General features: G+C 37.4%; 2 protein-coding genes across 2 annotated transcripts in view; one reads left to right on the forward strand and one right to left on the reverse strand.

Moving 5' to 3' along the window:
• Positions 1 to 25,568, forward strand: part of LOC145694743 (uncharacterized) — a 126,928-nt gene that overhangs the window by 78,442 nt on the left and 22,918 nt on the right. Inside the window, exon 2 of the mRNA XM_081771350.1 lies at positions 19,883 to 19,992. Coding sequence (XP_081627476.1) covers positions 19,911 to 19,992 — 82 coding nt within the window. The 5' untranslated portion in view covers positions 19,883 to 19,910. The remainder of the gene's footprint in view (positions 1 to 19,882; positions 19,993 to 25,568) is intronic.
• The window catches only part of LOC145694744 (uncharacterized), a 184,683-nt gene continuing 178,104 nt past the window's right edge, over positions 18,990 to 25,568 (reverse strand). The window contains exon 2 of the transcript XR_014133042.1: positions 18,990 to 19,593. The gene's annotated coding sequence lies outside the window, so the exon portion shown is untranslated. The remainder of the gene's footprint in view (positions 19,594 to 25,568) is intronic.

Consider the following 25,568-nt stretch of genomic DNA (forward strand, 5'->3'; position numbering starts at 1 on the left):
GTCTCATATTACTAACATCAATTTATTTAGCGAGACTCACTTGCACTAGTCAAAGTGTCCATTTTTTTTTTTTATTTTCCGTGGTCTCTACCTAAACATATATATATATTCACGTCGAAGACATGTCATATTCGTTCTAGGGTACATCACTCGATGTACATCAAATAAACTTTCAGTCCATATTTTTATTTCAATTACATAAACATTAATTCCATTTAAATTTCTAGGTTCGACTTCTCACCCCCAACCATAGGGAGAAATATCTTTCATTATAAGTTATTCTGATATAATAGGTCCTTGGACCACTCCTTAGTCCCCTATACTAATTGAGAAATATTACGCAATTTAGGTCAATTTCAGGAGCACAAAACACATCTTAATTTCCAATCCATGGAGATTTAATCACTGCACTGGTGAAATTAAATAGTTGCACTTTTGAAACGTATCGGGAGGATTTGGGACACACTGTTTCCGAATTTCGGGTTTGTAAATTCACAGAGGGGAAAAAAAATAATATTCGTCCAAGTTTTTTTTTTTTTTTTTTTTTTTTTTTAAATCTTAGTGTACTGATCACAGGCGAAAAATGCGGAATTGTTTTTCGCTGAAAATGCACTTTATTTTACGTCACATACTGGAGTTATCCAATGTCTTAAAACAACTATAGACTATTTCTATATTCTATGTATATTACTAGAATACGGTATCATCCCTGTGATGAACGCATAAGATACCAGGATTACATTGTTGCCTGCTTCTTTATATTTATACAATCTTCCAAATTACGTTTATAATACTGATCTTTCTGTAACGTAAAACGTGCCCATGGAAGCTAATTAGTCGTCTATTAGGTTTTGTTGTATGTATATAAAGGATATATATTAATCATCCGATTTGCAGCCAACCCTAAAGCATTTCTGGATTATGTTATTATTATTATTATTGAGTTGAGTTGATTTTGAGTTTAATGTACCTTTCAGCAGCGAGGCTATATGAGACGGGACCTACTGATTAACGAAAGGCGGAAATTTTGGCACCAGTAGTTTTGACACGGTAGTTTTGGCACCGGTAATTTTGGCACCAAGAAACGAAGCAAACGGAAATTTTAGCACCATTTATAATTGAAGTACACAAAATGTGGGAAAATACTCTGAATGTAATAGATATTTAAATTTACATGTTATGAACTAGAATTGTTCCAACACGACGAATCAAACCAGTGACGAATGTACAATCAGCGACAAAATTTTTTCTCTTCTGTAAAATTTATTTTGCTTGTAACTTTGGAATTGATGGATTGATTTGAGTAGTTTTCTGAAATTTGCCGAAAACTATATCTGCTTTAAGTTGCTGAATATTGAACTCAAATCTGTCCGTCCATTCTGACAGTACAGACACCGGTAAAGATACTATTGGCAGTTTCATTATATATTCAAAGCAAGTTAAAATTCCCCTCTAATGGGTTTGTATTTTACTTTCAAGTGCAAACAGTAAAAGCTAATTGGAACCGAATTGAAAGCTAACGAATAACCTATCTCCTTTTGCTTTCCTGGTGGGAATTGACCCCTTTTCATTTTCTGTTGCGAATTATCCGTGACCCGGTTATATAATATATATATATATATATATATATATATATATATATATATATATATATATATATATATATATATATATATATATATATATAATATTGCCCACTAGCCCGGTCAATGAAGGGAAGATGTCAGAACAAATTTGTAGCAAGATGAATTATCTACCAATCGTTAGCACACATGTAAAGGTATAATTTCTCAAAATTCTCCTAAATTCTCTCCGATGCTTATCCCGCTATTCCCCTAAACCCCCCTGTGAAGCGTTTATGGCATCACTCATATCTTCGTTACTATATACCCTAGCGCGTTCACTCTTTTTTCCCCCCTAAGATTACGTAGTACAAATACGATTCAGTACAATTTATAGCTGGAAGTAACTGGTTAGGGGATATTTGTAAAAATCGAGACCCTCTCCCTCTGGAAGCGTTTACGGTATCACTCATATCTTCGTTATCGTACAGTCTGGCTTGTTTGTTCGTTTTTCATTTTATTTCTAAGACTACTTCTACAAAGAAGGTTCACTAAGATTTTTAACAGGGAGTAACGGTTTGGGAGATATTTGTAAGATGAATCGTGAAAACACCTGCTCGCATCGTGAAACACGGGCCAACAGAGCTGGCATGGCGTAACAACTGACTCTTTATCCCATCCCCCTTCTCTGATATTACACTTATCTCACTTTTAGATATGATTTAATTAATGGATAGAATAGAACGTTCGTAATATAATATCATCTTTTGATGTTAAAATATACTTTCAAAAATAATCAAACACAAGCAGGTTTCTAATCCTGATAGAAATCCATATTCCATGAGGAGTAAAATATATAAATTAGTCCCTAACGGAGCGCTTGTTTAAAGGCTTTAGGAAAAAAAAATATATAAAACTTCTTTCAAAGGAAGATTCTGGGTGCGTTCGCCACTCCTCAGTGCCGCCTCTAGAAGGGTGGAGATAAAATACGAATTATGAAGCACTGCAGTCCACACTTTTAGTTAGCGAACCAAATATCGAAAAATGTTTCAAGTTTATTTTTCAAACCTGCCAGCCCCCTCAAAAATTCCTGGATCCGCCTCCGGTATCGGCTGTTGCCAATTAATTGCTAATAGTCATAGCGTACCTTTTGAAATGATTTCAAACGTTCTTTGCATAAAGTCCGTTCGCACATGCACCCTTTTACTGTGCGTCCTGGAGCAACTGTTCCACTCGCTCCATTGTAGTTACACCACTGGCCCAGGTCATACTAATATACTAAAAAAATGTGATATTTGGAAGAAAAATCATTTTAATATGATAGCAAGGAATCAGAAAGGATTTTAAATTAAAATACGAACTCAAATGGGGAAGCGGTAATGGGTGTTCAAATGTTTTACCGAGAGTATTTTAGAAATCCCTTAAGTAAGGGACGTGAAATTCGGCATATCAACTCCTTGTTATATATAACTGAACACATGCTGCAGCGTTGTCAAAAATTTCGATGTTGAAGAGGGAATGAAGGCCAATTTCTTTAATATTTCAAATTTTGCGATTCTTTGTTTAGAAAAAGGTCAAATGTAAGGATTTTTTTTTTTTTTAATTGGAGGTGTGTAATTCTGTATTTGAACTCTTAATTAAAAATAGGGAATATCTGAAAGCCACATAAATGTGAAGAAAAATACAATATACAGATAGACTTCATTCAGGTGATTCAGGTAAACCCATTTGTCATCCAGGCAGAACCCTGTAATGAGAAGGTTCACTATTTGTCCACTAGAGCGCAGTGCTGCATGGGTGGAAATGTCTTTCTTGCTTTCAAGAAGTTGATATGTGTAGACAGTAAATAGAAAGATTGGGTTTCAAGATTTTTTTATGACAGCTACAAGATCTTGTACAAGATCTTTTATGGTGTAGATTGGCCTTAACCTAAATTGCACGAAAATTTCCAAAGCAGGTTCATTGACCTGACTACCGCATGTTGCCCACTTTGTCCAAGAGCGGGATGGTTTGTTTCTAACTTTTCTACCGAAAAGCATTTGTCTGGAATGGTGTTTCGGAGACAATAAAATAAAGAAAATATACTAGCCAGAGAGAGAGCAGGGAGGAGGGAGTGTACCAATTATTCTTTCCTCTAAACCAGCGTTTCCCAACCTTTTTCAACTTGCAGCACACTATGGGTGTAACATGGATTCTCGCGGCACACTTATAGATATTATTATTTGTAAATATAAAACACACTGGTATTTTTTTTTCTTTGATTACTGATCTCCTTCGCACAGAGAAGAAAGCTCGATCACTGGGTTTTCCTCGTGGTAAATTACTATGCTTATTTTTCATTCTAATTTAAAAGGAGAAAACAACTGCAATGAAATGTTGGACTCAGGTTATTAAAAATACGCTTACTCTTTCGAAAACTGTATCCAACCTCTTACTAAGAATGAAGATCATTAAATAACGAACGAACAGATAAATCTATTTTACTTTTAAAACACAAATGTAAATAATTTATCGAAAGGATTGAATGATATTTTAAATTTTCAAGTTACAAAATAGTCTGTAACGATAAAGAAGCAATAATGGTCATAACAATAACAAATACTTTTTTCAACATTAGAAATGTACAGAAAAGTAACACGGCATGAAAGTTAAAATTGTAGATTCATAGTAGAGGTTCATAGTAATGTGCAATACAAATATACATTTTCCCCTACGTTTTGCAATTTGATTGCTATAGAATTAATAATTTTGTTTTGATATCCTCGCGGTACATCAGTGGCCCATTCACGACACACCAATGTCGCGGTATTTTCACTGCTAGCTTCTCATTTTAGACAGATATGTTTACAACAAAGGGGGGTAGCGTGCACCTTTGCACCCCCTTAAATCTGGCCCTGTCCAGAAGTTATGTAGCCCTATATCGTTCATGGAAATAAAAACACAATAGTTATAACTATGCTAAATTACTATAGACTGCCAATTGCTCATTCAGAGAATTTATGATGTTCACTTTATTGCAATGTTCTTATACAGACTAGATATAGGCTACGGATAATAGTTTTATACAAACTAGATAATCAATTATTATTTTTATTTTTATTATTATTATTATTATTATTATTATTATTATTATTATTATTATTATTATTATTATTATTATTATTATTATCATTATATTTGAAGTACAATCAAATATCACGACATTAATTACTAGTTTTAATTAACTGAATTGAGCTGAAAATTAGATCTTGATCTCGGAAGATTAACTATTAAATTTATACGTTCTGTACCTTTCTAAAGTAATAAATGCTGGAATTGGTTTCAAGGCTGTTCCTGAGTGAATAATTTCTTCATAATAATATTAAAAGTTTTAGAAAAATTTTCGAGACATTCGAGTCGAGTCGAGATTTTTATGAGCTGTCTCGACTCGACTCGTGTCTCGACTCGAAAATTCGAGTCGAGAAACACGTTTGTCTCGACTCGTCTCGAATTTTACAAAGTGTGTCTCGACTCGAATTCGAGTCGAGTCGAGTCGAGATTCGAGACATGTCTCGACTCGTGCGCATCCCTAACTTCAAGACAAATGGACATTTATCTTGAGACTGAAAATACGACTTCAATGGCTCAAACATTTTCAGTAGTTGCTCCACAGCAGGAAGAAGTGCGAGCCATCTTGTTTTGCTGTATCCTAGGATATTTTGGTATTCCTGTTCGACAAATTGGCAGAATTCCTTTAAGTTTTCTACACGCACAGTGTATAAATAGAAATAAGAATATATTTTGGAAACGATGCACTCAATATCAACTGGAAGCATGTCAGCAGCAGTTCGAATAGTGCTATGAATAATATGAGCTGAACATCCCACCCCGAGTATATTATGGCCCAAGTTCTCTTGCAGTTTCTTGTACACGTTGTTAACTCCTTTCCTATAGACGCCTCCAAAATTACAATTGGTGTTATAAGTACACAGAGCAACACTTTTCTCACCGGCGTGGACATTTTTCAAACACTTCATTAAATATGTACTCACAATTTCAGCTGTTTCCCCAGGTAATGATTTCACTTCTAATAGTTTTACCTGTATACCTTTTTCATTGTCAAAATATCTTAGTAGCACCGGGAAGATTTTAATGTTTTTGTGGTTTGATGCATCGGTCATGACCGAGATGAAGTTTGACATTCGTATGTCTGATTCAAGTTCGGATGTAGTATATGGTGTTAACACGTTCAACACAATTGCCTCGGTTTTAGTGCGAGCACAACTAAATTTTGGCTCAAACATACACTGGATTACTTTGGAAGTGCAGTCCATAGATTTGAAACTATGGTTATGTTGTACAGTGTGATACGCGAACGTCCCTTCTGTGGCAGCTAATTTGAGCTCATTTTCACCGAAACTTTCACTTCTAAAAAACGCTGTTATGGAGGAGCTGGACGCTTTAGAACTCACAGCGACTTTTGTGTTTCATACTATTCACATGATGTTTAATGTCTGACCGTCCTCCGTGACTAATATTAAATGTAGAGGAACATGTGTTACAGCGTACGTCAGAATCAGAAATGGTTCTCTTCAGAAATGGATATTCTTTCTGAAGTATATCGTTAAAAACACACTTACGTTTTAGTGCCATCACTGACACGTCAAATAATTCGGCACTTATAAGATCCAGATAATATTGTCAACAAGCCCATCACAGTGCTGGAGATGAAGAAACACAGGGAACGAAAAGTAGCGCGTTCACAGCACAAAGCTCCCAATGAAACTAAGCAATAAATTTCAATGGTAGTTCGTAGTTATTCTATTGATATTTTTCTCATTCCCATTGTTTGTTTTTGACATTTGATCCGACAACAATCAACAACACAGCAGCTTATCAACAAAGGAGACTTCACAACGGCACAGTTTCGTGATTGTTTAAATGCAAACAATATGTTTGACTTTGAAAAGCGGTTGTGTTATTGTTGTACGATTTTTTGTTCTGGTAAGCTATAAAAGAAGTTTTTAAAAAGAAAGCCTTTGAAGGATTATTTTCTAATTATTTACAATTTTTCAATACGAAGGGCACTTAACGTGTCTCAGTGAATGTTTAAAAATCGGGACATTCTTGCGTCCCGACTGTAGTCTCAAAAAAGTTGGGACAAGAGTTGAAAAGAAAGGACTGTCCCGGCTAAATCGGGACGTCTGGTAGCCTTAGTTTTCTCGGTTTATACAGTATATAGTACGGGGTGTCCAATATACAATACAACCCGGAGTTTGGGATAGTAGAACTTTTGAACCTGAAGCGATACACAAATAATGGCTATACCATATTTGCAAATATATTATAAAAATAGGATACAACGATTGAAGTACACTAGGAACCACACACTGTTGCCAGATGTAGCCGAAGGTGTGAATTTTTTTTTTTTTCAAAACATGTAAATTGACTCATAACTCATACGTATGGATGTTCTGTCGTTAATTTTTAGTTTGTTTAGTTGGGTTAGCTTGGAAACTATGGAACAGAAAAAAATATTTTTTCTTTTTCATTTCCACCAATAACTAATTGGGTGAGGCCTCTGTGAGGAGGAACTAGGAAATCGTAGTTTTCATAAATTTACACTCTGAATTGGCAACATGCTGATGTTTCAGTGCATCAAAAGGTGTGTTAAGGATCTGTCTACGTTACGCAATTCCTGAAAACAATGAAAAAGAAACTTTGAAATTATCATAAAACTTTTAGGTACATGCACCCCACAACACTGCTACTACCATGCAATGAGTTATCAGCTCTACAGCTGATGCTGGAAGTGTCCCCTGTTTTGATTCAAACACTGGTTCATACGTTTCGCCAGGTTGGTAGCAACTTTACGAAGAGTAGAAGTGTTAATGTTCTCAGTGGCACTGCGAATGTTCGTTTCCAGGTCTTGAATAGTTCGAGAACTGTTCTTGTATACCTTTTGCTTTAAGTAGCCTCATAGAAATGAATAGCAGTGTTGCCGGGTGCATTTAAGTAAAAGTTTTATCATGATAATTTCAAAGTTTATTTTTCATTGTTTTCAGGAATTGCATAACGTAGGAAGATCTTAACACATCTTTTGATGCACTGAAACATCAGCAATGTTGCCAATTCAGAGTGTCAATTTATGAAATCTACGATTTCCCTGGTTCCCCCTTAGAGAGATTTCACCCGATTAGTTATCGGTGGAAATGAAAAATTCTTTTTTGTGCTCCACAGTTTCCAAGCTACTCCAACTAAACAAACTGAAAATTAGCGACAGAACATCCATATGTATGAGTTATGAGTCAATTTGCATGTTTTGGAAAAAAATTGATTTACACCTTCGACTAAATCTGGCAACAGTGTGTGGTTCCTAGTGTACCTCAATCGTTACTTCCTAGTTTAAAAATATATGCATGAACAAAGTTTTATTTTGGTATAACCATTATTTATGTATCGCTTCAGGTTCAAAAGTTCTACTATCCCAAACTCCGGGTTGCATTGTATATTGGACACCCTGTACTTTAAAACGCTGTTGTATGTTGCCGTACGTGTTAGGAGTTCCTTTGCCATAAAATATTGATTTACGTGCTTTTCCGGCCGAAAGGTAAGATAATTATTTTTCTTTTTATTGTTTGGTTCTTTTGTCATAATTAAAAATAATAATCATTGTTGTGAAATACATCTTATTTTATTTATTTTTATTTTATTTTAGTTCAAGCACAACACAACAGGCTCTAGGCCCAATTATTGTGTTGTCTTTGACAACGAAATACATATTAATACAAAACAATGAGATATACAAATAATTAAAAGAAATACACATTACAAATAGACAAAAAAAAAAAAACACACACATTCATATTGTCTTTAGTATATGAGCTCCTTATATGCTGTTTTCAAAACATGCCTGTTTAATTGTTCTTTTGTACACACTTTCCGACATGCTAAATATATCAATATTGAAGTCTTTTTCGACCTCATTGTGGAGAGTGCTTATCCTCCATATAGGAGATTTCCGAAGGATATTTGTTCTTGCCTTTCTTTGGTAAAACGTAGATGTGTTTCCTATCCTCGTTCTGGTTGATGGGACTTGGAAACAAAGCAACGAACGCAGCTCAATAGAGTCAATCTTATCATGTATTAATTTATATAAAAATATTAGATCATTATATCTTCTTCTTTCGTATAAAGTGGGTAATTGATAATTTTCCAGTAGCTCTCTGTAAGATTCATATTTCGGGTAAAGCCCAGTTTTCCTGTACGTTAGAAGTCTTAGGAATTTTTTCTGTATTCCCTCAATCATATCAGTATTTTTGCATATTTGGTGTCCACACAACAGTAGCATATTCTAACTTTGACCGAACGTAAGTGAAGTACAATTTCATTAAAGTTAAATCATTACGAAACTCTTTACCTAGCCTCATGATAAAACCAAGGTTTCTATAAGCCTCGCTCGTCACTGTTTCCATATGATGCTTAAATGTTAAATTTTCACCAAAGAAAATTCCAAGATTTTTGATATACTTGGGAGAGCTTAATTTTGTCCAGACAATCGAATAAGTATAGTCTACATAACTATTCTTACGTGTAAAACGTAGGAAGTTACATTTATTTACATTCATTTTAAATTTATTTTTATTACACCATTCCATAATATTAGTTAAGTCTTGTTGTACTTTCTCGCAATCATCAATTGAATCTACCTTAATATATATTTTGAGGTCGTCTGCAAATAGAAGACAGTTAGCATGTTTAATTCTAGTCGGCAAATCATTCACTGCTAAGAGAAACAAAAGCGGTCCGAGATTTGAGCCCTGGGGAACTCCTGACAAATCATTGAACTTTTCAGAGATGCACCCTTTATAAACAACTGATTGCCTTCGGTTACTTAAGTAGGAAGATATTAGCTGTTTGTACTCTTGAGAAAAGTGGAAAGAGTTTAGTTTGGTTAGTAAAATGTCATGATCCACTAGGTCGAAAGCTTTAGAAAAGTCAGTATAGATTACATCCACCTGATTACCTTTATCTATCTCCGTTGAGATGTAGTTAGTAATGATGGCCAGGTTCGTGGATGTTGATCTATCTCGTACATCTCGACTATCACTGTGCGGCACGGTAGGCCTATAGTTCGAATCCAGCCTCGGATATGGATGTAATGTGTTCGTCTGATTAATTTAGTTCAATGAATGGGTGGAAATAAGTTTGGTGCTGAGCAGTGATAATTTCAGCGGGTGACCTGTAGGGGAAGTCCTTCTCGGAGGATTATCGCAACTAACGGGCCCGCGATGCGGGGAGGCCCATGCTAAAAGGGGACCCATTTAAGTTTTAAAGATTAACTTTATAATGTTAGGATGTTAAAATATACTTCTCAGGTTTCATATTATTTCAAATTCTTTCCTCATTATTGTTCTGTAGTCTTTTAATATTTTCAGGTTAGTGCTTAAAAAGCTATTTAATTTACCGCGAAGACTATGTATTGAGACTGGCATAATAAACAGAAAGGATTATTCTGTCCAAAATTGATGGTGATCCAATAAATAGCAGAAGTTCTTGAGATTTTGTTTCTAACGGACGGATACATATGGATTACGTGCAGGCCCGTAGCCGGCCCCAAAATGTAGGGGGGCACGGTAGAAGTTAGGGGGGCGACCAAACCATATTATAGTTCATCACCATATTATTTGCAAGTCTACCATGAAAATTTTAATGGGCCAGTAAAAATTTAGGGGGGCTGGGTCCCTTCTAGCCCCCAGTGAATATGGGCTTAATTACGTGTAAATATCTAAAAGATTTTTGGAAATCCCAAATCCACGTAATAATTGTTTACTACGTATTTGTGTACACCAGTGACCAGTGTTCGTAGGTTTCCCTAAGAAAATTTCCCTCGGGTTATCAAATTTTCCCTAGTTTGTTAAGTGTCCATTTCCTGTGATAGAAGTCATTGATAAGACTAATTTGTCTATATTAAAGTTTGTGCCAACCACATTTGTTCCATTCATTTGCTTTTTGCTTCTTTTTTTTCTACTTTTTCCTTTTTTACGCTATTTCATACAGACACATACAAATTACTGCAATTTACTGGTTTATGTCTCAAAAACAAAGCAAAATTTAAGCATTTACTGTATACTGGTCAATCAGTCGGCGCGGGAATTTCCCTGCATTTTCACGTTTTATCGAAAAATTCCCTTTTTGCTAAATGTACCCTCAAACTACGAGCACTGAAGTACTCCTGGTACCGTATTCAACGTCGCGGTGCAGATGAAACCTTTTGGTGTTGACAATCGTCCATGAGGCAATCAGGGAAATATTTCAATTAAGATGTAATAAACTGTTGAAATAATAAAGAGGATCAAGCGAAACGTACATTTATGAATGTATGGGATATGGACGGCCATTACGCATTAATATATTTACGAATTGACTTCCTTAACTCGGCCGAGATAATCGCTCTACCTATATATAGGGTGTCCAGAAGTAGTGGCTCACTTGTTAGGTGCAGTAGGTGCTGTATGATTGATGTTGTTTGTTTGTTTCTTGCTTTGTTTGTGTTGCGGCGTAATGGTGTCTTTCCTTTTTTCAGTTGGCAACACTACAAGATAGCTGCCCGCCTAATGCTTGAGAAACATGTCCAATGCATTCGCCTATTTTCTGAGACATACAACGTTACGGAAATCCAGCGACGAATAAAGGAGCTGTACAGTGGTCCTGCGCCACAGCGGAAGGCAATAACAAGGGTAAACAAAGACTTCAATACCACTGGTATTGTAATTGACGCCAAGAGGCCGGCTAGGCCTAGGTCCGTCAATAATTCCGCAAATGCTGCTCGGATAGAGGCGGAACTTGCAAGGTCACTGAATAAATTGAAATAGATTCGACGATTGTCCCGCACCCTGAATATCCCGAAGTCATTGGTTGCTAGAGTTCTCAGTGGTTTGAAACTGCGCCCGTATCATCCTCGCCTGCTCCATACTCTGGACGATCTCGATCGCCGTATCGAGTTTGCTGAGTGGTACCTTCGAATGGTGGAGGAAAATTCCGACTTCGAGAACCACATGGCCTGGACAGACAAGGCAAAGTTCCATGTGTCAAGGTCAGTGAACCGTCACAACTGTGTGTAACGGCGTCCTGAAAATTAACCCCTTGCACTGAAATGACGAGTCTAGCTTGTCATGGCCTGCCGGTGCCAAATCGCACAATGACGAACTACATTCATCATAAAATTTAAAAACTTATACTTCAATTATCAGAATTCAGAAAATAAATCGTAGTGAAAGGGGTTGAACATTATCACCAGAGTCGTGGTGTGATGATTTGGGCTGGTTAAACGCTCGACGGTGTGTTGGTACCGTTTTTCCTTGATGGTTTAGTGACTGGGGAGACGAACTTACTGGAGGAGTCTGTGATACCTCTGTTGAAGGAGAGGGATGATTTTGACACATTGTGGTGGCAACAAGCCAGTGTTCCACCACACTTTGCCCGAATTGTCCGTGACTTTTTTCCCAATACCTTCCCCGGGCGATGGATTGGTCGTTGGGAAACATGGAGTGGCCGCCACGGTCACCAGACCTCACCCCTCCATTTCTCCCTATGGCGATGTTTGAAGGGTAAGGTATGTGCAAGACCCATAAAAAGTGTTGCGGAATTGACTGTGGGAATCATCGAGGAATTCAACAACATTCCCGTTCAGATGTGCAGAAATGTGTGTCTCCGGATGCAGGCATGCATCGGCGTTAATGGCCTCCAGGCGGACCTCCAATTGGAGAATAGGGATTAGACTGTAAAACTGACTTGATTTTTACATCATTCCTCTGTACCTACAATTTTGTTTCATGCTATTCTTGTTTAGAATAAAAATGTACTGATAACTCAAAAAGTGAGTTTACTTCTGGTGCACTCTGTAGATTGCAAGAAACATAATTTAAAAAATCGTTTTCGTCTTTAGAACTAGAAGGAAAAGGAATTGGTCACTCTATCCCTATTCAACTAGTTTCGTTAGTGATTTCATTTAGCTACTGTGGGTAAGTAGGTTAGAATCTAATTTCGTATGGAAGACAGACAATTATTTTGTACTTTTCCATATACTTTTTCTTATTGTCTCAATTTCGTGGAACAGAGTGATAAAGCTTTCACCTTTTATTCGAAGGATCACGGATTCAATGCATGGCCATTGGCTATCTTGTGATGGAATGACACTGTGTCCATGAGTCTCATTGTTGTCTTCTTGTTCTGGTCCTCGTTTTCTTTCTACTTTCGCATTACAACAATACTAATTTTTACTCCTATGCTTTATTCTTTAGCCTGCATAGCATAATTAAAGCAGGATTTCTTAAAAGAAAGAAAAAAAAAACAGCAAAGGCGACCATACGTCCCGTATTCACCGGAACAGTCCCGTTTTAGGGGCGTGTCCCGGCCGTCTGTCAGTAGACGAAAAAAGTAGTATTGGTCCCGTTTTACACTATACAAGTGAAAGATGTAAATAACGAACTTAGTACCTTTACTCCTTGTACAGGTAACAACAAAGAGGTAAGAATTGAATTGATATTCTCCCTACATTAAACATGATCTATTTTTCGCAATACTGCTCGAAAGACAGCAGAGGTTTTAACAGTTGAACAAACTTCAACGTATCTTTCCTTTTTCATCAAGTATCGAATTACTTGACCTTGTCCTGTAAGAGAGAGAAAGAGGAGGGGGAGCTCTGATATCAGGGCGCTGATAAGGACAAAACTAGTCCTAAAAGTCCAGGGTTGCTAATTCAGCACCAGTAACAATCCTAGCCACGTTCTTTTCACCTGGCAGTAGCCTTGCTGCTGAAAGGGACGTTAAACTCAAAATCAACTCAACTCATTCAGTTCAAGAGTCAACTTCTTACCCAATGTAATATCAAGGATTCGAACATGGGCAAAGGAGCAAACGCATGCAGCATCCTGTCTTACTGTATTGTAAGTTAAATGCTGTTTATTTTTATAACTCATATATATCATGTTATATTACAAATGTATTATGTATTGCTAAGGTAAACATGAACTAATTTACGCACTGACCTGTTTCTCAAAAAAGCCGGAACCTGTCCCATTTTCAACTGAAAATTTTATGGTCACCCTAATCTTACCAGGATATAATTCAATGGTATTTGAAGCAAAAATGTTAATATGATTCTAAAGAATCTTGTAAAAAGTAGTGTTGTTCTTTTAAAAATACATCTTTTTAAATTTTTCATTTACGATGAGAAGTAGGGCAAAGTGGGGGAAACGTGCGCGGCGGGTAATCGTGCGCACCGCAGTTTCTCATATTTGGAATATCACCTGCAACTACAGTGAGGTGTTGGTTGCTAGGTGCTTCCAGGCGAAACACTGCAGACACGACCCAGTGCGTTCAGTGTTGATGAGGAGTCAGCTAGACGAGACAAAGAAAATTCCTACGTTTGTTGTTATTTATGAGCTGTGGAAAATAAGGAGGTAAGCCTACATTTTGGAACTTATGACATTAAAGTAGGTATAGTGCGAAAGGAATTTTCTTCCTGTAGAACATACTATAATGAGGTTGCCCTGTCGCTCAATGTCCCATTGTTGGGAATAAAGTTTATTTCGACGGCACGTATGGGATAATGGTGAGGGCAAATGCGTATGATTCCCCGACTCATTCAAATATTGTAGAACAAGTTCTAAGTTCATTATTCATCATTATTCATTACAGATATCACGCAGGTACATTAGGAAAACAACAAAAGAATTCCTATTCGCAAGAAACTTTGCAAAATGCTGTCGATTCAATACGGAGCGATGGCATAAAAAATTAGAGAAGTAGGAAGATGTTACAACATATCAGAATTAACATTGAGAAAATACTTGATACTAAACCGGCCATCAGCACCAAGATTAGCCCTTCGGGGATCTTATCGTACATTTTGTACGATACGCATTTTTCCTCGTACATTGCGTTATTTCTCTTCTATTTGAGCTTTTTCGTCCGGTTTTTTTTTTTTCAAGTCCAGATACATTGTAGAAGACATTACGTATGGTATCAGACCGTCCTGCGTCCAGACATAGAAGGTGATGACGTCATAATTTTGAAATCGAAATTTTCCCTTATGAACCCTATGTTCATTATTTTTTGGCGGGCTTCTTTTTTCACGTAGAAGATTGAAATTTTGCACAAACATTCAGTCCACCAAGTAGTATTTACCAGATTTTTTGTTCCGATGTCAGTGCTAAAACGGGGGGGAACCAGAGGGGCAAAGGGTTGAAAAAGGGGATATTTTTACCCAAAAATCCCGTTTTTCAGGATTTTCCCGCCTCACATACATGATGGGGACACGTGAGTCATACCGTCTAAAAGGCAGCTTCATTCTGAAGAGAATGACGGTCGAATCATTATCCTAGGGTAATTAGGGACGTCTCAGGGATTTTTTGAAAAATATACTTCTATATAGGGAAAAATGGGGCATTGTCGGTATATATATATTTTTGGCGGGCTTATTTTTTCACGTAGAAGATTGAAATTTTGCACAAACATTCAGTCCACAGATTAGTATTTACCAGATTTTTTGTTCCGATGTCAGTGTTAAAACAGGGGGGGAGCCAGAGGGGCAAAGGGTTAGAAAAGGGATATTTTTACCGCCAAAAATCCCATTTTTCGTCATTTTCCCGCCTCACATACATGATAGGACCACGTGAGTCATACCGTCTGAAAGGCAGTTCCATTCTGAAGAGAACGACGGTCGAATTATTATTCTAGGGTAATTAGGGCCGTCTCAGTGAATTTTTATCCAAATATACTTCTGTATAGGGTAAAAGTGGGGTATGGTAGGGAATTTTTTTCTGGCGGGCCTATTTTTTCACGTAGAAGATTGAAATTTTGCACAAACATTCAGTCCACCGAGTAGTATTTACCAGGAGTTTTTTTCGATTTCTGCGTTAAAACAGGGGGGTCCAGAGGAGCAAAAATTGAAAAAAGGGATTTTTAGACGCAAAAAATCCCTTTCTTCGGGATTTTCCTCCTTTACATACATGATAGAGACAAGTGAGTCATACCGTCTGAAAGGCAGTTCTGTTCTGAAGAGAATGATGGGCGAAACATGACCCTAGGGTAATTAGGGATGTCTCAGGAAATTTTTTCCCTGAGATAATAGTTTTGTGGTAATTTGGGGCATTGTGGGAATTTTTGATAAAATTTCTCCCGCCCTTACTATTCAAGATAGAAACTTCAAATTTGGTACACACATTTAGTTTACCAAGTACTATTTATCAGATTTTTTGGAGGTCTCTACGTTCACACAGGAAGGGGGCAGGGGGGCCCAAAGTTGGACAAAAAAATTTCCTCTCAAAATTTTCCCTTCGACATCAATTTTCTCTCTCCTGGTATATGGTATGGGTATGCAAGTGGTACCATTTGAAAGCCAGCTCTATTCTGAAGAGAATGAGGTATGAACCATGATCCTAGGATAAATAGTGACGATGCAGTAGCTGCTTGACTGAAAGTCTAAAAAATAGCCCAAAATGCCAGGATCCCCAAAGGGTTAGGCAGGCATTTAGTCCTTTCCAAAAAAGTAGAGTTAGAACTAAGAGACTATGTGCAGGGGCGGATCTAGAAGATAAAAATTGGGGGGGCAGAACCTAGATTATGATAGGTATATCGTGAGTTTACTATAAATTTCAAAAATATATAAATAATAGCTTCAATTATTTCGTAACTCAAAAAACTGGGGGGGCCTAGGCTCCCCGGGCTGATTATGCGCTTACTTTGAGTAAAGTATTTTATGGCTTGACACCGAAAGAACTTAGGCGTGTGCTATTTCGATATGCTGAAGAGATGAAAATAAAGAATGATTTTAACAAAGACGTAGGGGTTAGCAGGAAAGGACTGGCTACATGGGTTCCTACAGTGACACCTTGATGTTAGAGTGATGCAGCCTGAGGGAACAAGTTTGAGCAGGATTACCGGAAGTTAGTCAAAGCGTTTGTTAAAAAAGACCATATTATGAACATATTTCTTAGTTTACTCGACTACTATTTCAGACTAATGTTAATAAAGTGTGAATTACAACTGCATTCGTGTTTTCATTAACCAGATTTGCTGCGCACCATTACCAGCCTTCTGCGTCCAATTACCCCATAGCGTGGAACCTTGCGAGCACACGCATACCTTGCTTTATTGCAGTATAATTTCCCTATGTTGAATTATAGACCTAAACTAATATTACTGTATGACGGTACAGTGGGGAAAGAACCTATTCACATAACTACTATTTCTTTGTCCTCATTCTCAACACCACACGAACGTATTTGGCTTAGGTGCGCACAATTCCCCCGCTCTTCCCTTACACAGCCTGCGAAAGTATTTGTAGATGTTTATTTTTTTTTTAGTAATTTAATTTGCCAAAAATCCCTTCATATTAGTTTATTCTGTCTGTCCGTGTATCCGTCCGAGAGAAAAAATCTCAAGAGCTATTTAATGGATCACCACCAATTTTTACGAAAATGTAGACGGTCAAAATTTCGGACTCGAGTTCGTTGATCGATTGATATTCGAACCGGAAATGGTAGAAATAAATCATTCTGGTTTTATGTTGATCACTATAAAGCAGTGATCGCCAAACTGTCAATCCCAAGCTACTAGTAATTTGCGGGGGACATTTTCTTTAGATCGCGTTAACTCGCCATACGTTTAAATATTATTTCTAGGGCCCCTAATAGTAGCTCGATATTACTAAAATGGGCCCACGACTCATTTTTGTTTTATTTGCCTTTTGTGTGCTGTTTTGGTTTATGTAATGTAGTGAACCTGTTTGACGCTTCATTTATAATTTCATGTTCGTATCGTAGGAATATCTGAAGTAAGAAAATAAAGAATAATTTAAAGCCTTAAATAATAATAGTAATAAGAATAGTCTTAAAGTGGTCTCTCCTCGAACGACGGGGAGCTTCCCTGGGGGAACAGTTGTCCCCTGGCCCCCTTACAAGTTACGGCCCTGCATTTGCTAACTTGGATAGTTTGATTTCATACTTACTAGAAATGTAAGTTTATAGACAATAAACAAGTCTAACATTTAAGAGTCTTCATCCCGGCGAAATTAAAATACCGCTAATTTTACAGTAATTCTGTGATATCTTCAAATAGATAAAAGATAATTGAAATATGGAACAAGAGCGCCCTAGACAATATTATTTTGCGTGAGGGTACCGTTATCACAAGTCACCTAGTGGCTTTCCGTTTTCAGCTGTTTAGAAACGCGAAAATAAATGCCAATTTTTCAAAATGGCTCGAAATCGAAAGCAGATAAGTGAGTCGTGATAACGGTTTCTCATGTAAAATAATATTGGCTAGGGCGCTGTTGTTCCACATTTCGATTATCCTTTATCTATTTGAAGATATCACCAAAGAAAAAAAAAGCTGGTAGTTCTTTCGGTTGGTAGCTCACAGTAAGATTTTAAAACGGTACGGCAGCTCAGAAGCTTCATAAGTTTGGCGTCCACCGCTATAGAGTAACAATGGCAATAGATAGTGAGAAGCTGCTTTCTGCAATAGATTAAGCTTCCTAAGAATACATTTCATCTCCATCCTTAATTCCCTACTAAAAGCGGAAGTGATAGAGATTCACTACAACTTCCGGTTTCAATATTGATCTACACCGAGTAGAAACGATGAGATAGCGAGTAGCACTTTTCTTGGAGTCGATTTAGTGTTTTTTTTTTTTTTTTTTTTAAGAATAGGTACCATGTTCTCCCTTAACCTCCTATTCAAACCGGAAGTGGCTAAAATCAACATCGGGTCTTAACGTTGATCGCTATAGAGTAAACATTTATTAGATAGCAAGAAGTAGCTTTCTGCAATCAGTCAAGCGTTCCAAGAATACCGGGTGTCTCTAAATTATGTCCCACTAAAAAAATTTATGAAAAATCTGTAAATACGAGGATAAGTCAAAAATTATACGCAATTTTGACATAGCTCTTATATTGTTTAAGTTGACCTCTGTCCTAGTTTATTTTATTGTTATGCTGTTGTGGTCATTCTGTGAAAGTTTGATCCTAATTCCTCCATTTGCCTTCCTTTTGTTACAGGTAGATTATGACCGCTCCATTAGAAGTTTGCATCAAAGAGGAACAACGAGCAATGATCCGGTTTTTCTCGTCGGAAGGTGTATCAGGAACCATTTTTGAATTTGTCAATCCATCCGTTGCGACAAGACACCGTTCCCGTATTGTGCCGGAAGTCTTTGATGTATTGTGGCTCCTGATACACCGTCCGACCAGTGCTCGTTGTTTGTTTTTGGTGCAAACTTCTAATGAGGTGGCCATGATCTATCTGCAACAAAAGGAAGACAAATGGAGGAATTAGGATCAAACTTTCACAGAATGACCACAACAGCATAACAATAAAAAAAAACTAGGACTCGTTTCTACTCGGTGTAGATCAATATTGAAACCGGAAGTTGTAGTGAATTTCTATCACTTCCGCTTTTAGTAGGGAGTTAAGGATGGAGATGAAATGTATTCTTAGGAAGCTTAAGCTACGGATAATTTTTGACTTACCCTCGTATTTGAGTTTGTGTGTGGGGGGGGGTTGTGTGTATGTGTTATATGGTGCAAATGTTCTGAAAGTTTTGTGGTAAAGTGAAGTCATTACATGGACTGAATATGAGAACCGTGTGAAATAAAAATTGATGCGAATCTTCATTCGCAATTCATAAAGGTCTCTTGGAAGATGAGGCACCTAAACATGGTCCTTAGTCAGTGGCGGATCTAGAAGGTAAAAACGGAGAGCTAGCTAGAACACAGACTATGATAGATATATCATGAGTTTACTATAAACTTTCAAAAATATATAAATAACAGCTTAAATCATTTTTGTCAGTTAAAAAACTGGGTAACGTAGGGCCCCCGGCATAGATCCAACACTGTTCTTAGTTTAACCTTACAACAAAAATTCATGACGCAGGTTTTATTGAATTGCACCACGTAGAATACCTTTTCAACACTAACAAACTCCATTAATTGTTGCTTTGATGAACATCGCCTCGTGTGATCAACTTTGGAAGTATAGAAATCTGTAACGAAACGAAAAAAAAAAAAAAAAAGTTAGAGACCTATGCGTCACATGCAATTAACAACAGAAACTAAAGTACAATAGTTTTCTAATAATAAAATTTTTAAAATAGGTCTTACTTTAGAGGCACTCTGTATATCCCATTTCCTCTCTAATATCTAGTAAAACTGGAAATAGTAGAAATTACTACTGCTTCCGATTTCAGTATTGAGAAAATATCACGCAATACAAAACATACTGTTTATTTCTTCAAGTAAGAATGCTAAAACTTCTTTTACCATCTTTTCCAGGTTTTTGGATGGTTTAAATATTGAAGAAATGGATGAAAATGCAGCTGCAGCAGCAGCGATTGAGTTGCTTATGAATCCACACCTGATTCCTGAGGCTGGTGACTGTGCAGGTAATTAAATTTTATAAATACTAACAGTGGCATAGCAATAGGGTAGGCAGGGTAAGCATTGCCTACGGGCGCAAGGCGTTCCGATATACTAGGCGGCGCCTCTGGTTTTTAATAAAAACAGCAAAATTATATAAATGAAGCCCCACGTTTTTGTGGTCTTCATTTCCGAACATGGCAAGAATAAAAATTTCTGCTCACTTCATTCACAGTTTATTACACTTTCGTATCAAATTATTGGCATTACTGTAAACTCGTCGAGGTTATAGCACTGTATAATTAAGAAATTAACTCTCCTGTATTAATACGATATCACTCCTATATTACATTTGCTGAGCTTATTAACTTTAAATAAAATTCCCCTGCGCAAAAGGCTTCGACAATAATAAAAAATTCTATGACCTATAAGATCTGAATTAAAACGAGTTAAAAAGTGTTGCCATGATTATGAGGCACAGCATAATTTTAACCAGGGGTAGATCCAGAACGGACATCTGCGGAGGGGAGGAGTTATAATACTGCTACTTAGAGCTAGTTTTAAGAGCTTCAAACTCTGGAATGGGTTTTATTTATATATAAAATAAAAAAGTTTCCTCTTCTCGGGTGGCGATCCGCCCCTGATTGCCACGTACTGCAGCTAGGTAGAACCAAGCACAAATACCAAGGATCGGGCAAACCGGGCACTGCCTGGGACGCTCAAACGAGCACTCCAAAATGAATTTTCGAACATATTTTCTAATATCACTGTAATAAAATGTAAAATATAGGCTAGGACTAGGTGGGGGTGCCGAAAGGACAATATATTTCCAAAAGTGTGAAAATCATACCTAGTATGGTGTGGGGCCTCCTTTTGCGTTCAAAACAGCTTAGATCCGAAGTGGAATGGACGTATAAAGCTCCTGAATCGTGGTGTATGGAATTTTGTACCATTGTCCCTCCAAAACATGCTTCAGTTCCTTAAAGGAATGCTGGCGGAGGGTAATGAGACCGAACACGCCTTTCTAACTCAGACCACAATGGCTCAATAATGTTCAGATCTGGTGATTGTGGGACCCAGGGGAGGTGTGATAGCTTCTGGTCATGCTCCTCAAACCATGATTTCATCGTTTTTGCAGCCTGACAGGGTGCCAAATTATCTTGGTAGATGCCATCTCCATCAGGGAACAATATTTGGGCCATGGATGGAACCTGGTCCCCCAAAATGGCCTCATACGCCTTAGCATTCATCATTCCATGCAGGGCTATGATGGGAACTACAGAAAACCACGATATCACTGCCCATACTGTGATAGAACCACCCCCATGCTTTACAGTTGGGACTTGGGAGCAGACAGTCTGTATCATAGGCCTGCGACGGTGTTCTCCATACGTAAACACGACCGATTGTTGGAAACAAGGTGAAGGTCGATTCATCGGACCACATTACGTGTTTCCACTGCTCATGAGTCCACGCCTTGTGGTTGTTACACCACTGGATACGCCTCTTCGCATTTACTGCTGTGACCAGGAGTTTGGCGATAGCGGCCCTGCCATGAATTTTCATTTTATGAAGTTCCCGTCGCACTGTTTTCGATGAAACCGGGTTTTGTAGGCCGGAATTAAGTTCAGACGTAATTTTCATCACAGTTGTCTTCTTTTTAGCTGCTACAATTCGTTTTAATGCCCTCCGGTCCCTATCTAACAGAATTGTCTTTCGACCACTGGTGTGCTTTGTAGACGTCGTTTGCCCATGAATTGTGTATGTCCTCATGACACTGGACACAGTGCCTTTCGATACCCCCACAATGTTTGCCGCTGTTGCCACTGAAGCTCCAACCAGACGGGCACCAACGATCATGCATCTTTGGAAGTCTGTCAGGTCGCCCATTTTACCGCACCACTTTCACACCACAACACTCACGGGTGAACTGGTTACTGCTGACGGAAGAGGAAGGTCCACATGACACATTGAAAACACAAAACGATCGGCAACCGCATCACGTATTGCATAGTGGAGGGCCAAACTTACGTGTCTTGTATGAAGTTTTTTAGAATTTTTGTCGACCCCCTGTATGTATTAATAATAAATGCCCAATGCATTAAAACAAAATAAATAATATGACATACTAAAACGAATAAAATATAATTTCGCAAGGTTATTCACAAAATCAGAATAATTTACACAATATATTCGTTCATTTTAAACAAACTAACCTCTTAAGGTAAATCCTAGATAGAGTGTCCCAAAATTCGCGGATCATGATACATTAGTCAAATGTAGTACGTATAATGTATTAAGTTCTTATTCATTATTCAAATGTTTGAGCAAGTAGTTACATTTATTCAAACAGTTTAAAAGTACTTATTGTAGTTTCAATCTAATTTCACAGGTATCTGTATTTGTAACTTAAATGTTTTTGTTTACCGTATGCACGATGAGTTTTAAAATATAATTTTTCTATAAAATAAAAGACAGACCTTTATGCTTTAAATCAGTCATTTCCAGTTGACTAGTGTGTGACGTAGGAGCGTGATTATTCAATCTGAATACTAGATTAAACGAAGAATGGGGTAGGGGCATGAAGTAGAAAAGCAGAATAAGTGTTGGCAGTGTACGTGTAGTAATGAATCCACGAGTAATAATTTGGAGTTACCTGCCAGCCCCTTCGCCTCTCTGTGAAGTTTACTGAGGATATGAACAACATACTGTGACGTCACAGAGCATTTCATTGGAAACAACTGCTTTAAATAGTTCTAAATATCTATAGTTTGTGTGAAATGCATCGCATTCCTTTTATTTTCCTAAATATTTGAGTGAATGTAGGTGCAAATATGAACAAACTGAAATCTGAGAGTAAAACTTAATAGACATTTCTTTCCTTTTTTGCTTATGCTGGAACACAGAGTATTTATCTATTATACATATAGATAACAGATAAGAAAAGGGAAAAGTAAGTTCTTGAAGAAAAGTATTGGGTTAACATTGTCTGTAACATTGCAGAATTGTAGAGACTTTTATTTAATATATATATATATATATATATATATATATATATATATATATATATATATATATATATATATATATATTTGGTCTAGGAATTAATTCGTGCGGTTGGTACGCACACATTGAAGCTGTAGTACAAACACAAAATACATAAATACCTTAAGAAAAATATTGTCCATCGCTAGCCACCACTTTCGCCCATCTGTCAGGCAATGTACGGATTCCGTGGCGAAAGAAGTCCTCATCCTTGGAAGCGATCCAGTCAGAGACCCATGTTTCGATATCTTCTGAAGAAGTAAACCGCTGTCCAATCAAATCGTTGTTCATGCAATCGAACAAGTAGTAGTCCGAAGGAGCAACGTCTGGTGAATACGGCGGGTGGGGTAAAACTTCCCATCCGACATTTTCTAAATAGGTTTTGACCGGTTTTGCGACATGTGGGCGAGCGTTATCATGTTGAACAATACGTTTATCATGTCTGTTCTCCCATTCTGGTCGTGTTCTGGCCAGAGCTTGCTTCAAACGCATTAATTGTCGTCGATAACATTCTCCATTCATAGTTTCACCCGGTTGCAGCAGCTCATAGTACACCACACCTTTCATATCCCACCATATGCACAGCATAACCTTTGCACAGTGAATATCTCGTTTTGGTTGTGATGGACCTGGTTCACCTGGTTTCACCCAGGCCTTTTTTCGTTTAGGGTTCTCGTAATGGATCCACTTCTCATCACCCGTAATAATTCGATGCAGAAACCCCTTTGTGCTCTGTCGTTGAAGCAGCAATTCGCAAATGGTTTTTCGTCTTTCAACGTCTCTGTCTTTCAATTCATGTGGAACCCAATGTGACATCTTTTGAATCATTCCCATGGCTTTCAAGCGTTTGGAGACTGTTGTTTGATCAACGCCTAATGCTGCTGCAAGTTGTTCCTGCGTTTGACACGAATCCTGCTCGAGCAATGCTGTCAATTCTTCGTCTTGAAATTTTTTTGGCTGTCCAGCTCGCTCTTGGTCTGCCAAGCCGAAATCACCACTTCTAAACCGTGCAAACCACTTCTGACACGTTCGCTCAGCTAGAGCATGGTCACCATACACTTCCACCAAAATACGATGGCTTTCAGTCGCACTTTTCTGCATGTTAAAGTAATGCAGCAGGACACCCCGCAAAAACAAATTGCGCCATGTTCACTTAACTACAAACTGGTGTTGTTGACGCTTTAATCCACTGCCCTATACTACGAACGATACGCGATGACAGGGGTTTGCAACACATTTGTGGATACACGGAACTGTGGGACGCTCCGTTTGTTGCGCCATCTCTTGTCCACCCGCACGAATTAATTCCTAGACCAAATATATATATATATATATATATATATATATATATATATATATATATATATATATATATATATATATATATATATATATATATATATATATATATATATATATAAGCATACAAACGGGACCCTGAATGATCAAGAAGGCTGCAAATATAAAGAAGACCATTTAAAAATATTTATATCAGTATTACTTACGTACACAATGCAGCAGTTCCCAAACTGATTTCATAAAGCGAAAAATGTTACATGCAAGAAAGTAATGTCCCTTCATCTTTCTTCGTAGTGATCTTTTCTCTGGATGCTCCACTTTGGTCGTTGGTACAATGACCGGAAGCTGTCGGAGAAGTTGTCTTCTTGGATGAGCCTCACTTGCAGAGGGAATTTCACCGATTCCTCTTGAAGCGCAGTGACAAGTTCAGCACGTTCACATGATGGAGGGAAACATTTCCTCACTCGGTCCTCTAACCAATTCCATACAGGCTCAATAATGTTGAGATCCTGCAATTGAGCGGGCTATGGCAGATGTTCAACTTTACTATCATGCTCTGCGACAAATTTAGGAGTGTGAATGAGATAGAAGTCTGAACGGGCTGAAATTGTTAGCCCGGGCCCCGGCCCGGCTCGTGAATTTATATTATGAGGTCCGACGCGAGTCCGAAATATGTTTTAGCCCGAGCCCATGTGATAATCAAGTGAGCCCGAAATAAGCCCGAATTACAGAAACTTAATAACGCAAAAATTGTCTTTTTATTTACAACAATTAGAAGTTTAATTGTGCAGTTTACTTTTGCAGCGCTTATTTTTCATTAATACATATTCTACTTTTTGTAATTTTGTAATATTTTCGACATCCATTGTGTTGTGATTCAGTTACAGTAACATTTGTTTCTCCTTTTACAAGTGAAAATGGAAATGTTATATTTTTGTGGAGAATTTGTTAAAGAAATGCGTCCGATATCAGCAAAAGAAAGAAATAATTAAAAATACTAAAATATAAACTAACATTGTCTTGAAGAAGAAAAAAATAAAACAATTTCTGAATGCTTTTGTTTCTTTAATTCCATGTAAGAAACAATACTTTCACTCACAGATGAGCTAAGCATGTTCATTTCTGTTACTTTTAGTTTTTCTCTCTTAGCTTTGCTCTCAATTGCATAATGATAATCAGAATTTTAGTACGGGCGTCTCAAATTGCAAATTTAGATGTGGTTTAAAAATTCTCCAGAAAGATCGGTCCAATAAATATC

The sequence above is a fragment of the Thermobia domestica genome, chromosome 9 (genome assembly GCF_964235325.1).
Source record: "Thermobia domestica chromosome 9, izTheDome1.hap1.1, whole genome shotgun sequence".
Classification (NCBI taxonomy): Eukaryota; Metazoa; Arthropoda; class Insecta; order Zygentoma; family Lepismatidae; genus Thermobia; species Thermobia domestica.